The sequence below is a fragment of the Typha latifolia genome, chromosome 1, assembly GCF_019914945.1.
Source record: "Typha latifolia isolate L0001 chromosome 1, TyphaL0001v2, whole genome shotgun sequence".
Lineage (NCBI taxonomy): Eukaryota > Viridiplantae > Streptophyta > Magnoliopsida > Poales > Typhaceae > Typha > Typha latifolia.
Genome location: NC_133086.1, coordinates 8,537,130 through 8,552,159, shown reverse-complemented (window position 1 = coordinate 8,552,159; position 15,030 = coordinate 8,537,130). Strand labels below are relative to the sequence as shown.

Sequence of the window (15,030 nt, the reverse complement as noted above, 5' to 3'; positions counted from 1 at the left end):
CCTAATGAGTGTAGTGCATATTGACTTCAATGTGCTTTGTCCTCTCATGAAAAATAGAATTTTCAGTAAGCTTTTTAGCGCTATCATTGTCGACATGAAGAGAAGTTGGGAGGGGTAAGGGAACACCCATATCACTAAGGAGACGACAAAGCCAAACAATCTCCTTTGTTGCCGCGCACATAGCATAATACTCTGACTCAGTACTGGAGAGAGACCACATTCTACTTCTTGCTATGCCAAGAAATCAAGGAATCTCTTAGAAAAATGCAAAAGCCAGTAGTAAATTTTTGATCAGACCTATCACTAGCATAATCTGCATCGAAATAAGCTCGCAGAGCCAAGATGGAAGTCAATGGCATGAAAAGAGAGCGAGTGATAGAGCCACGAAGGTATCGAAGAATACGTATAAGAGCGGCATAGTGGGCAGATCGAGAAGCCTGCATGAATTGAGTAACAAGACCAACTGCATAAGAGATATCAGGCCGGGTAATAGTCAGGTAGACGAGTGCCTTCACATGAAGCTCAACTGAGGTAGCAGCAGGACGAGTATCAGTGATGGTGGCACGACAAAGAATGTATGTAATATACTTTTGCTGGGACAGCAAAAGGCCATGGAATGACTGAGCAATTTTGATACCCAAAAAGTATCGAAGAGAACCGAGATCCTTCATCTCAAACTGATGCTGAAGATGCTGTTGGAGAGAGCGAATATCAGCGAGTCATCTCTAGTGATAATCATATCATCGACATACAAAAGAAGGATGACCCGACCCTAAGTAGAAGAGCACAAAAATAGATATGGCCCAGATGGGCTCTCCTGAAATTCGTAGGCTATGAGAATACTACGAAATCGATCAAACTAGGCATGAGGGGCCTGCTTGAGCCCATAGATAATACGACACAGTCGACAGATGTGACCTGGAGGAAGAGGAAAACCAGGTGGAGGATCCACATATACCTCCTCATCAAGAAGACCATAAAGAAACGCATTCTTTACGTCCATTTGATGTAAAGGCCACTGATGACTAGAAGCAACAACAAGAAGAGTGCGGACAGAAGTCATCTAGGCAACTAAAGCAAAGGTCTCCTCATAGTCTATCCCGTACTCTTGAGTAAAGCCTTGAGCAATGAGACGAGCTTTGTACCTAGCTATGGATCCATCAAGTCGATACTTGACCTTGAAGATCCATTTACAGTTGACAGGCACAATGTTTGGTGGGCGAGGGACATCCCAAGTATGCATCCGCTGAAGGGCCTGAAGCTCATCTGCCTGGCCTGCTGCCACTCTGAAACCTGGACGGCCTCACGATAGGACCTGGGCTGAGGGGTGGAGTGGATGGCTGCAAGAAAAGTGTGAAACTAGGGAGAGTATGTAGCGGAAGACATAATAAATCCATACCAGTCAGGAGGGCGATGCTCACGCTCTGGATTGCGACGAGCGGGTGCAGGAGCCGTCACAGTAGAGGATGGGACGATCGGAGGGATACTACCAGTAGAGGAAGGCTCAACTATAGGAGGGGGACACGACCTGCGAGTGTAGAAGTATGGGAAGGTCGTCATGGGGGGGGGTACTCCTCTAGAAGAGGTGGAACCTCAGTGAGAGAGAGGTCTGGAGAAGCAGATGGAAGTGATAGTAAATGGATGTTGATGGGTAGAGTATCAGACAAGTGGGGGGCAGATGGTGGGGCTGAGATAGGGATATCCGAAGGGACGGAGGATAGGATAGGTGTAGAGAGATCTAGAAATGATAAGTTCGAAGGAGCCAAAGTGTCGGAGGTGAAGAAGGGTATCTCTTTTAGAAAAGTGACATGGCGTGATATCCTAAGACGATGAGCATAAGTGTCATAACAATGATAACATTTATGGTCAGGACTATATCCTAGAAAGATGCATTTAGGGGATAACTTGTTGCGTTCACCGGGAGAAAGAAGAACAAAGCAGGTGCAACCAAAGATACGAAGATGATCATAAGATGGTGAAGTACCATGGAGACACTCGTACAGGGTCACACCATCAAAGGCTAAAGATGGAGTTCGATTAATTAGATAGGGAGCAGTAAGAAGAGCCTCAACCCAATAAGAACGAGGAACAGAAGCCTCAAAGAGAAGAGCATAAGTGGTCTCAAGAAGATGACGATGCTTCTGTTCGGCAACACCATTCTGAGCAGGGATATAGGGACACAATTGCTGAGGTAGGGTGCCGACAGAAACATGAATAGAATGAAATTCAGAGGAAAGGTACTCCCCAGCACTGTCAGATCGTAAGATTTTAATAGATCGACCGAACTGAGTACGAACCATGGAAGATAAATCATGATAGATCTGAGACACCTCAGAGTGTTGACGCATGAGGTAAACCCAAGTGAAACGAGAGAAATGATCAATGAAATACACATAGTAGAGAAAACCAAGACGCGAAGACAGCGGAGTAGGGCCCCAAATATCAGAGTGCACAATGTGAAAAGGGGAATCTAAGATATTTGCATTAAGAGGGAAGGGAATGGCCTAGTGTTTTGCCAACCTGCAGCTAGTACAAGGGGACAAACAAGAAAAATGACTACTGCCTAAGCGTCCAGACCAAGACAAGGTCTTGAGACGCTGACTCGATACATGACCTAGATGTCGATGCCACAGGTCTGAAGGAGGGAGAGGAGTGACTAGACAAGCACGGGGTGAATTGATGGGCAGATGAAGCTGATCCAAGTAGTAAAGCCCGTGGATCCGACTATCGATCCCAATCCTCTGGCCTGAAGACAGGTCCTGCACAACACAAGAAGTAGAGGAGAATGATACAGTATAACCAGAGTCAGAAAGCTGAGTAATAAAAATAAGACTCATGGTTAGGCCAGGAACAAGCTAAACATTAGATAAAGTAAGACGACTTGTGGGATCCGTGGTAAGGGTAATGTAGCCAACGTGAGAGATGGGATAATGGGTCCTATCAGATGTGTGAACATAAGGAAGGGTCATAGGGGCAGGGGTGAGTTTAGTAAAGATGGAAGAGTCACCAGTCATATGATGTGAGGTGCCAGAATAAAAAATCCAGGGTTTTGTCATACCAAAAACAACAGAGGCAGAAGTAGAGGCACTAGTGAAGCTGAAAGCTCCATAAATGAGTTGCTGAATCTGCTGGAGTTGCGCACTGCTGAAGGTGGGATTGCTGAAGTGATTAGATGAATTAGTGCTTGGTGCAGCGATCGAGGAAGCCAAGTGACGACTATTGTCCTTGCTTGACCCCCCTTTGCTAGAACGGGGACATAGCTTAGGATGAAGTTGATAATAACAAGCGACAAGATGACTATGACGACCGCAATGAGTACACGTGAGACGCGATGAGTGATGATCTCGTCCAGGCAAATGAGAGATGCGACCAGTAGTCAAAATATCAGGCGTGACTGATATAGGAATAGGAGCAGCACCAAGCACACTCTCTATGACAACAGACGATAGTATAGAGGTGACCTGCTAAGAGGGTAAGAGACGCTGCCTAAGCTCCTCAGCTCGTAGCTCAGCTATGACACTGTCCAAGCTCGGGAGAGTGGAGCGATGCAATAGATGCCGAGTCAAATCTCCAAATTCCGGACGAAGGGCATTTAGGAAATCCATTAGATGATCCTCGTCACGGTGGCGCCGAGCAGACATCGAGTCAGAGGGGTAGAAAGTAGGCTCCATTGAGGTAAGCTCACGCTATATGTCAGTCATGCAGGCGTAAAAGTCCTGAATAAAGAGTTGACCCTGTTTGACCTCCTGAGCCTCACGACGAAGCTGAAAGCGACGCATCTGAATGAATCGGCGATTGAGATGGGCCCATATAGCCTGAGCAAAAGACAGGGTCTGAAGCTGAGGCCGAAACAATTGATCAACCTGCAAGATGAGGTAGGTGCAAACCTTCATGTCACGTAGGGCCCACTCATCATACTCCAAAGATGAAACCTCTGACTAAATAGCCTTGGGTGTATCAAACTCAGTAGAAGCCACAGTGGTGGCCCGGATGATAGTGCGAGAGGGAGCACACCCCGCAGAGATGCCATCGATGTGCCAGAGAAGACGTCGACTACGGAGGACCGTCTCAATGGAAGAGGCCCATGTGGTCCAATCCCGCTGAGTGACAAGTAGAAAACCGACTAATGATACACTCTCATGATCAACCGGGACATAAGACGCCATTGGAAGGGACATCAATCTATCAAACACTTTGAAAGTGATTCAAGATTTCCAACTTGACCACACTCAAGCCTTTTGACGAACACTTAGTGAGCAGGACTTTTGAATAGTGCAGCAGAGAAAAAAAGAAGGAAGGGGAGCTATGGATACAATAAACCTTCACGTGGTGGGTACTAGTTAAAAAAAATGTTGTTGTTGCAAGAATCGAAAACTGCAAAAGAAGAGGGTTGTGGAGACAAAAGGACTTTCGTCGAACACCTAGTGGGCAATAGCCGAAGAGAAAAAAAAATTTGCTGCTGCTGCTTCTGGATTGAAGAAATATGTGGTTGTGCTACTGCTACTGCTGTTGAACACAGTGATGCTACTGCTACTGAACGAAGAAGATGGTGAGGAGGCCAAAAAACATGTTGTGCTACTGCTGAAAACAATGGCAGCTGCAGCTGCTATGGCTAATTGCTGCTGCTGCGTCTGCAATTGTGGTGGAGGCTGTGATAGTGGCTACTGCAGCAGCAGACGACTCGAGGAGTGAGGGGGGTAGCTCTCGAGATCGAAAATGGTGAAAGAAAGAAGAAGAAGAAGAAGAAGAAGAAGAAGAAGACATAATCGAAGAGGGAGATGGAGAGGGACTGTTGGAGAATGAGAGATCCAACAAGTGTCTCTAGAGATCGAGATTGCTCTGATACCATGTAATGTTATTAGGCTTGACCCTAGATTGGGTTGAGAGAGAAGAGAGAAGGAGAAGAGAAGAGTTTGGGAGAAATATATTTTGTATTTGCATATCATGAAAGAGAGAGCAAAGCCCTATTTATACAAGGTCATGATAAAATAAGATAAATGAATTATATATATATATATATAATAACTCTAATAGTCATGACCCTTTGATATTTGGGATTAATTCTTACAATATTTGGTTTTTTGGATTTAGCATCTTTGGACACAAATGTGTAGGCCGTGCATATTTAAAATTTACGGTCATTTTTTGATAAATTTCATCAAAGTTTTAGAATTTTCACTTGAGGGGGAGAATTATTAGTTTTTTTGGCTCAATCAAAGCTAAATTGTTCGTATTTATAGAGACTAGTAAAAGGGTGTTTGAACGCACTAGGGTAGACGTTTAAATGCCCCCACAGATTTTCTTCCCTTTCGTAAATCACACCCATAAATATCTTATGATGGGTTTTAGGGTTAACAGAGAGGATTAAAAAGAGAGATATTTGCAGTAATAGAAAATGACTTTTGAAATAACACTCTTTTATTATATTATGGAGAGATTAAAGGGTTGGAAATTATTTGTATTTATATCTCTATTAGATTGGAGGCTTGAAAATATTATATTTGCATCTCTATTAATGGGTTAGAAATTGCATTGCCCGTGCATATAGGCACGCCGCTGAACTATGTAAATATTATCTCTTATTTTATTTTCTTTATGGTTTGCATAGGTTTGGCATTCTTGCTTGTGATTGTTTTAGGTGATTAAAAGTTCTCTATATCTAGTATCTTGGTTGTGGATTTCTCGTTTGGTATTGAAATTAGCTTTGCTAATATTTGTTTACCAAGATTTATTGCTATTCCATTTGCTCTTATTTGTGAGTGATTAGGGATCACTTCCGCCGCCCGTCCACCTTATTGGAGTATTACACAACATGCCCCATATACGTAAAGCCAATTAGAAGTTAGGTTGGCATCATGAAAAATATAAGTAACATTAAAATTCTTGGGTATTTTTGAAGAAATACTTATATATCCAAGATGATGGATTCTATAGCCCATGTTGAAGAAGAGCCGCATTATGTTTACAAAAATTTGGGAGTCTATTTCAATTTGGATGCTATCAATATCACAATCTTTGACTACATGTAAGGCTTCATAAACTGCTGCTACTTTTGCCAGTAATTGGGGATTAGTTAATAAGGATTAGTTAATAGCATACCAGTTCTCTACCAAAATAGTTGTACTATTATATTTTGTCGAGCTAGTGGGCCGGGCCAAATTCGAGCCAAGCTAGAATATTCTAGCTTATTAGATATTAGACTTCAGTTGGATATAATGGGTCTAACATAATGTGTAAAATATAAAACATTATATCTTATTGGGTTGAGTTTAATAAACTTATATAAAGATATTTTAATTATTTTATAAAAATATACTTATATATTGATATATAGTTTACTAAATATTTAATATGAAACTACAAAAATTATAAAATTATGCATACATTATGGGTCAGGTTATAGATGAAAATAGTAGATAGGGCTTTTGGGTTAGGCTCAACCCGATTAAAACTGGTCTAGTTCGAGTCAGATTTAGACCATATGTACTCTCCAAAAGTCCTTTCTGAGTGGGTTTACCTCGTCTTTAAAATTTGACGATAAAGATTGTTGAAAATTTTGAGATACTATCAACGAATAAGTGTGTCTTCCCGTATTTTTCTATCCCTCCCTTGTAATTCCAATCACTTGCTTAGATATTATATCCAATTTTGGCCCACTATCACAGAGTGAGGCAGCTAAGTTCTCGGGTTGCAATTCCTAGGAGTGTGAACGACTCAAAAATAAAGAATACTTGAGCTCCAACACTACCTCCTTTCTTCAAATCATTTTAACCAACTAATTTCTCGACTTATTTTTGTTAAACGAGCTCAAAATCTCAGCTCAAGCTCGACTCCTTAGTTAATGAACTAAGCAAGCTTGAGCCGCGCCCGCTTAACCAAACCTTGAGATCGGTAACAGAGCTGACGACAACTTACTTCTCCGTTCGATGAATCAGCCGGGCCCCGCCCGATGAATCAGCCGGGCCCCGCCCGATGAAACCAATGATTCTTCTTGTCTCTCTCTTTCTTCCTTTATTTAAAATATTTTACATATAACTCCCTATCATTAAGCAAATAACACCCTACCTTATGCATTTTACTGAAAGTACAGGGTTCTATGGGTAAATTACCTTCTTATTTTATTTATCTTTTCCCAACAAAAACCCCCACTCTCTCTCTCTCCTTACAAAGAGCCAATTAACTTTCCACCCAACTGCCCCCGAGATTTCCCAATCATCCCCTCTCCCCTTGGTTGAGAGAGAAACTAGGGATTGGAAAATGGCAATGGGAGCTGGACGAGGCGACGATGGCATGGGCATGATGATGCCCCCCACCGACACCAACATGGAGCATGACATGGGCGATGGCACCGTGATGCACATGACCTTCTTCTGGGGGAAGCACGCGCAGGTCCTCTTCGCCGGTTGGCCCGGCGACCGCGGCCTCGGTATGTACTTCCTCTCCCTCGTCTTCGTCGCCGCCGTCGCCGCCATAGCCGAAACCCTCTCCTCCATCTCCGGCAGCCGGAGGGGCGTCTCTGGTGGTGCTCTCGCCGTCGTCCATGGCATCCAGATGGGCCTCGCGTACATGGTGATGCTCGCCGTCATGTCCTTCAACGGGGGCGTGTTCATCGCCGCGGTGGTGGGCCATGCGCTTGGATTCCTCCTTTCTAGAAGCTTCCGATCCAGTGCTAGTGATGAAGAGGCTAACAATAGGAGCACCTCCAAAAACTAAAGCGTATGTTACCTTTTTCGAATTACTTTGTGCTACGGTATGCATAATAAATCAAACTCTGGAGTTTGAAATCATAAGTGAATGCAATTAAGTAGCCATTTTATTAGTTTTATATATACAAGTTTTATTTGCTGAACTTCACTGGAAGAAATTAAAACTAATGTTTTCAGATGGACGATAAATATAGTATGAAATTAGAGATACCATCATAATGTACTAACTATAATTGGAGAATTACCATAGTCTAAATGATTATGTAAATATTTACCATATATTCGAACAATGACAAGCAAGGGCTTCTGTAATTAGGAAAAGAGAAAAAAAGGAAAGAAAATCAACCTTCCAAATATTCCTCTCCTTCCTTGAAATCTCCAACTGGATCGCTGGTTGGTCATTTCTAAGCAATTGCTCTATCACTTCTTAGTTGGCACCCTTCAAAGAGTGACTGACACGTGTCCCACTGATAATAACGGTGGTAATAAATAGATTGTTATTTAATACATCTGTGTTTAGATTGACTGATCGTTTAAGTTTAATGGGATTTTTACGGATCATACCGTATATTTTAACTATTTGTGATGCTCACCCAAAGTTTTTGAGAATTTTATAATCCGACCGTTCATTTTTTTTCTCAATAATTTTTATTTAATATCCTGATATTATTTTGACTAACTAATATCGATTAAATTACTAAAATATTCATACCATTCTCTCTTATTTTTTATATTCTCCACCTATCGTCCCCATCGCTGCTGCCACCATATTTTCTCATCTTCTGCTCTCCCTCTCCCCCCTATCTCCTCTTCCTCCTTCTCTTTTTCTCGTTCTTCTTAAAAAAGATAGAAATAATTTAGGTATTTATAAATTATTTTATATATTAAAAATTTTAATAAATTATACTCTATATTTTATCTATTTTATGATTCACACCTCGTATTTGAGATTTTTATAACTCGACTCCTGCTTTTTCTTTATAATTCTCATTTAATATCCTCATTTAATTTAAACGGTACCAGCAAAGGAATATTTTATTATAATATATAAAATAATTTATAAATACCTAAATTACTCGTGCCTTCTGTAGAGAAGAGGCAAGTAGGAGAAAAAATAGTGGTGATAGTATTTTAGTAATTTGGTCGATATTAGTTGTTCAAAATAACGTCAGGGTGTTAAACGAGAATTATAGAGAAAAATGAGGGATCAGATTACAAAATCATCAAAAACGGAGTGTGAATCATAAAATAGGTAAATATAGGGTGTGATTTATAAAATATCTTATAGTCTAAGTTAATCCAATATATTAAATGAGAATTATAGATAAAAAAGAGAAGTGTGGTTACAAAATTCTTAAATCATAAAATAGATAAATTATAGGGTGTGATAAGCTTAATTTATTTCCAACTTGCTAATTTGTTTATCTTTTTAAATCAGAATAAACTCTTTTGGATTATAATAAATTATCTATAACTCAAATAGACTTGTTTATAATCTGAATAAACCATATAAATCTAAATCTGTGTAACCTATTTATTGAAAAGGTTACACAAGTAACTCAATGTCCGTATATAACTCAAAAAGGTAGAATAATTTTATCATAAACTTAGTCTAGTTACCAACTTCTTCACACCACCCTTAGTGATCCTAACTTAAGATGGAATGGATAGTGTAATGCCCTCGCCCAGCACGGGCACGTGCACGCCCACACGGCACGCGCGGCACACGCGACAGGTTACGCGAGGCCCGTCACGCATAGATGCTCTCGTGTGCACATATAATCATGACATCATCAAATAAAATATTCATAATCACATTTAACCAAATAAACTTGTTAACATATAAATATCCAAGTCCATAATAATATACACTAGACCACTATATAATCTGGCAAAACACATACAGACTACAATAAATCATCAAGATACAACTAAAACAACTAATACAAGAGTATACTATGATTCGATTTGTATTATACAAATCAACGTCTAATACAAAAGAATACAAATATTAAATACTAGTACAACTTAATTTCTATATAAACTATCATCTATAGCTCACCTCATCATCGCTCTAAAATATCTTCTCAAGATATCTCAAGTCGCTATCACATACCACATATCTAAGGGGTTAGAAAAGAAATAAGAGAGTCATGAGCAAAAAGCTCAGTGAATAGACCTTACTTCGAATAAACAAATCTCCATGTTATAACAAATCTCATGTCATGACTGATAAATTGTATAATCCTCGACAATGAATAAACAAATCTCCATGTTATACCATCATCATAACTCTCTCTCTTAAATATGACACATGATGCATGCCGACCATGACAATGCTATGGTATTAAATGCAGCCACATATGATGTATATATTGACTACTCGATAATCAGGTAATCAAATGATAATGAAATCATATACATTTCTCAGCATCTCAGTTATCAATGTCAGCTCTATATATCATTATCATACTAACACCCGGTACCCGATCTCAACATCATGCCTGAAGGCTCAGAGCATACTCTGCCATCCGCAAGGAGTATCTCAAATATAACCATACTCTGTCATCCGCTAAGGGTATCAATATCCATCCAGATCGAGCACCCTTCTAGCTGATAGAAATCTCATGAGGATAACTCGCCACATATGCCCTAGCGAATGGTATGTGTCCGAATGTCTACTACGCACACAGACTAACGACCTCAGACGTAAGGCCAGTAGGATCGCGACTATGTCGAGCGATCAATCATCCACCAAGCGCATCCTAACCTTCGCGCCCACTTAGGTATCCTCACGATTTCTATTAACTATCATATTAATCACATTTCATGCTTTCCTTCTAAATGACAGATCATATGTATATATCCAGTACGATAACAAGTCAATACATAACAGGTATTTAGGTAGAACAGAAATCAAGAGAAAAATGATACAATGTAGTCTTCAACCATATAGTCAACATATGCATACTCATGCTAATCTATCATAAGCATACTCATGCTACAGATCAACTAGACATAACATTATAATAGTATAATCATCTCTCATCATCTCTATATATCACCAATGTACTCATATCCCAAATCAACCTAATCAAATGCATGATAAAATATACTCGACTATAATCATCTCTAGATAAAGTTATATAATCATGTTGGAGGCCAAAACATACATGTACATGATATATAATATAACTTAATTTGAGAAAGGCGTCTAGGGGATAAGACTACTCACACTGATCAGAAGACGCAAACCACGTATCTCTTACATCCGTCAATCAACTGAGTGACACTCATCGCTAGCAAGGTCCATGGGGTCTCAAATAAAGGGTTCGGAATCTGAAAATATTTAAGTAGCATAAAGTTAGCCGTTCATCTAATTAGAATTAATTCAAGTAAAATATAAATGTTTATTAGGTTTAGAATCACTTCTTTTTATTTTTGATTACATAACTAGATCTATCTTATAGATATGATTTAAATACTATAATTATACTATTATCATAAAATGTTAATTATAGTATAAGGAGAACAGGTATATTCCCTTTTATATCAGAACATTTCTAAATATATAATTACAAAATAAAATAAAATAAAAGACTAAATAACTATAAGTATAGACTAGGTCTAATTATAATTAATTTTATAATTCATACTCTATCTTGATTAATTAGGGACTATGCAGTCTTTACTCGATAAGATAATAAATAAATAACTAAATAAGCCTAGTATTTTATTTATTGCAGGATAATAATATATAATAAATTAATAGAATTACTTAAAATGTATATCATAAGAATATTAGAATAGAAATCTAATAATTATAATTTATAAATCTATCTATTATTCTAATATACATATAAGTAAATAAATAAATAAATATAAGTATTATCTATATTTATGTGTAATAGTTTATAATCTAATTAATCATTAATTAAGTATAATTAATAATAATCATATTGATGAATATATATTATTATTAAAATAATGTCTAAATCTATTTGTATTAATTAAGACAGAAATACCTAAATAAATAAATAATAAAATAAAAATAATGATTACTAGTACTAATGCTGGGCTTGGTCCAGCACTGGCCTGCTACAGTGCTGGGCCGAGCCCAGCACTGTTGCAAAAAAACAAGAAGAGGAGAAGCAGCTAAGGAAGAAGAAGAAAGGAAGACGAAAGAAGGAAGAAGAAGAAGAAGAAGAAGAAGAAGAAGAAGAAGAAGAAGAAGAGAAGAGAAGAAGAGAAGAGAAGAAAGAGAGGAGGTGAGGGAAGGGGGTTGCGGACCCGGGCCAGTGGGGAGGGCACTGACCGCTAGTGGCCATCCAGCGGCCGGCCTCTCGCTAGTGGCTCGGCTCCGGCGAGCCCGAGCCCGAGCCCAAGGGCAAGAGAAAGAAGATAGATAGATAGATAGATAGATAGATAGAGAGATAGAGAGAGAGAAACTTACCTTGGTGGCGGCAGGCCGGCGGCGGCACGAGGAAAAAGAGAGAAAGTTTGTGTCTGAGAGAGAGAGAGAGAGAGAGAGAGAGAGAGAGAGAGAGAGAGAGAGAGAGAGTTTGAGGGAAGGAGGAGAAAGAAAGAGAGACCGAAAGAGAGGTGGGGAAGGAGGCCCCGGCGGCGGCGGCGGTAAGCCGGCCTCAGCGAGAGAGAGAGAGAGAGACCAAGAGAAAGAGAGATATAGAGGGAGAAAGATAGGCGGTGGAAGGCGGCGGCGTCAGGGCCCGCCGAGGCTAGCTGGCTGTAGCCGGTTGGCTGCGGCAGCGACGGTGGGTGCGTGGCGCCTCACCACGCAAGCTGCTCATGCAGCTTGCATGGGCACGAGGCCGGCCACAGTGTGGCTGGCCATGTCGTGCCCAAAAATTAATTTTTTTTTGGGCAGGTTGTTACAGATGGGCTAAGATTTGGTTTTCATCGATCTAGTCTAAGACAAAGACTTTCTTGTGGAAGTTAGCTTAGGGTTGATTACCGACTAGATCCCACCTCTCAGCCTTTGGGCTTGCCTCTGATACTAGGTGCGTCATTTGCTCTCTTAAGATTGAGACCATTGACCATTTATTCGACCACTCTTTATGATTTTGTTAAAAGTAACATTTTGATTACTCTTTGTTTTGAGGATAGATGGTCAGAGGGCTGACAGATTAATGAGAGGAATGGGTTGCTAGAATCAAACAGAGCTTTGGTCAAGGTGTGCATCGTACTCTTACTATAGAAAATATAAAATTTTGCAATCAAGTTCATTTTAGCAGTGAAAGAGAAGACTTGCATAAGTTTTAGCTTCGAACTATTTCGTTAAGAAAGGATTTTATTACTCAATTATTTGTTGGATCTCTTAAATGTTAACAATTGTGGCTCATTCGTTAATAGAAATGAGAAGGATGGGTAGGCTTCATAGTCTGACAAATTAATGTAACTTTTGTAACACCCGCCACCAAATACATGTGCCCTTCATGTGGATGCAACCCACGTGATATCCATATTATCTATTGGTCAACATTTCAACGTAATAAACATGAGAAAACACACATTTTCACAAATAATATAAAATAAAAAATAGCCCATAATATCATAAGTCACAATAAGCCCCAAAATATAAAACCATATATATATGCAAATTGCCCACGTAGGTGCTTCAAGCCATCTAACTCAATTGATAAAATAAATAAATAAAAAGGCAACTATAAACTAGTTTTCACCATATCCTTCACGGGCTCGGACTCGGGGCCAATTATTGATCTGAGAATAATTTCACCAAAAGGTGGTGACCATAAATCGCAGCAAATGTCAACTACTATAGACTAAAAGTAGTGCAAATAAGGATGTCGTAATAGATAAATATGAATATGCACATTATGAACAAATTAATGTATCAGTACCACATACTCATCGTGCTCATCCAATGCGCACATGCATTAGCAATCTATAATATGACATGCATCAACCCAAAATATCATGTCCCCAAACTCGAGCTCACACCGAGTTTCGCCCATAGGCCATGTTAATAATATATAACAGGATATATATACCTCTTTTCAGACTATCAAGCCTTCAACACAGGCTTATACAGAGATATGCCCGTAGGCCATAATAACACTCATATCCAATTACACAATACCCACAAAAGAGGGTAGATCCTAGCGGTAACTTGTTAGCTCATCATCTAGCGAATAGTATGATCGATTATTCGCCCTACAGACTAAAAACCTCAGTCGTAAACCCATCACATAGGTAAGTATTGTATATCGATACTATCATCCGAGCTCTCGACTCTATATCATCGCACCACCTTGCGAAAATCATGAGCCGTCGCTTACAGACGTCATCACCCTAAATCATCAAAAATCGCTAAGTCTATATCATCATACCCTTCGCTTTATAACTTAAATATCCTAAAGGGTTTAACTCTCGTCAATCAATAGTAAATCGCTTATCATCCGGCAAAATGTTACTTGATTGTCTGTGATCAACAGATTGAGACCTCAAGTATGAGCCATAATATATAAGTATAATAATATTCTCCACCACGAACTCTAGCTGAGAAGGTGTTGAGTACTATCGAGACGTAGGAGTCACCTTATTTATAGTTGTGCACGTGTGCAAGTGGTGAGCTAATCTTCGAACGAGAGAAAGATTCACTACAAACAAACCTAGCCTCAGAGCAGTGAGCCTCTCGGGGCTCAAAGGGATGAGTTTCATTTAACTCAAAATAAAGACTTTCATATATCATCATTTGCATCATTTTTAAACTCCCATTCATCCACATAATAATACTAAGCATTCATTAAGCCACAGTGCACATGCGGGTCAAATACGCTCCAGTTTTTTTTAAAGGGATGTTAGAGCTTTATACGTGCCATATGAATCTCAACTAATTGCGGTGGCTATAGCTATTAGGGAAGCACTGAGTAGTATTGCCCGGAGAAACTTAACCAACGTATAGATAGAGACTGACTCTACTATTTTTGTCAACATATTGAAGAATGGTTAGATGCCACTTTAGTCCATTGACAATATCATTGGCGATATCAAAATCCTATCTAGCAATTTCAACAATTATAAAATTACGTATATTTATAGACAAGTTAATCAAGCTGTTGATTGGCTTGTTAACATGGGTAGGAGCTTAGGCTTCATGTGTACTTGGGATGAGGGTTTCTCTTATGCGCTTTGCAGACTTTTATATTTGCAAGTTTAATTTCTAATATAGTTTTTATTTTTAGAAAAAATAAAACTCATCTAACTCATTTATATTTGCTTAATAAGCGAGTCATATTCGTAGTTAATTTTTGATGAATACCAACCTAAGATATTCTTGTTAGAT

At 39.3% G+C, this 15,030-nt stretch overlaps 2 protein-coding genes across 2 annotated transcripts; one reads left to right on the top strand and one right to left on the bottom strand.

Annotated features, from left to right (window-relative positions):
• Positions 1–221: 221 nt before the first annotated feature.
• LOC140780326 (uncharacterized) lies at positions 222–2,348 on the bottom strand. Its single transcript, XM_073125785.1, has 4 exons — positions 1,985–2,348; positions 1,178–1,340; positions 959–1,025; positions 222–692 (listed from the first exon to the last, which is right to left on the bottom strand). Exons 1-4 carry the CDS (start codon positions 2,346–2,348, stop codon positions 222–224), a joined length of 1,065 nt encoding a protein of 354 aa, XP_072981886.1.
• Positions 2,349–7,153: 4,805 nt separating this feature from the next.
• LOC140795425 (copper transporter 6-like) lies at positions 7,154–7,790 on the top strand. Its single transcript, XM_073147973.1, has one exon. The coding sequence runs from the start codon at positions 7,258–7,260 to the stop codon at positions 7,711–7,713; it is 456 nt and encodes a 151-aa protein (XP_073004074.1). The 5' UTR covers positions 7,154–7,257; the 3' UTR covers positions 7,714–7,790.
• The last annotated feature ends 7,240 nt before the right edge of the window (positions 7,791–15,030 follow it).

What these genes read in the sequence shown, in the direction of transcription:
- LOC140795425 (XM_073147973.1), top strand. Translation starts at nt 7,258, where the DNA reads ATGGCAATGGGAGCTGGACGAGGCGACGATGGCATGGGCATGATGATG.
- LOC140780326 (XM_073125785.1), bottom strand. Translation starts at nt 2,348, where the DNA reads ATGCGTCAACACTCTGAGGTGTCTCAGATCTATCATGATTTATCTTCC. An exon ending in CCTGTACGAGTGTCTCCATG is followed by an intron (nt 1,341 to 1,984) that starts GTACTTCACCAT and finishes CTTTTCTTGCAG; the next exon opens with CCATCCACTCCACCCCTCAG. An exon ending in ACTGTAAATGGATCTTCAAG is followed by an intron (nt 1,026 to 1,177) that starts GTCAAGTATCGA and finishes TGTTGCTTCTAG; the next exon opens with TCATCAGTGGCCTTTACATC.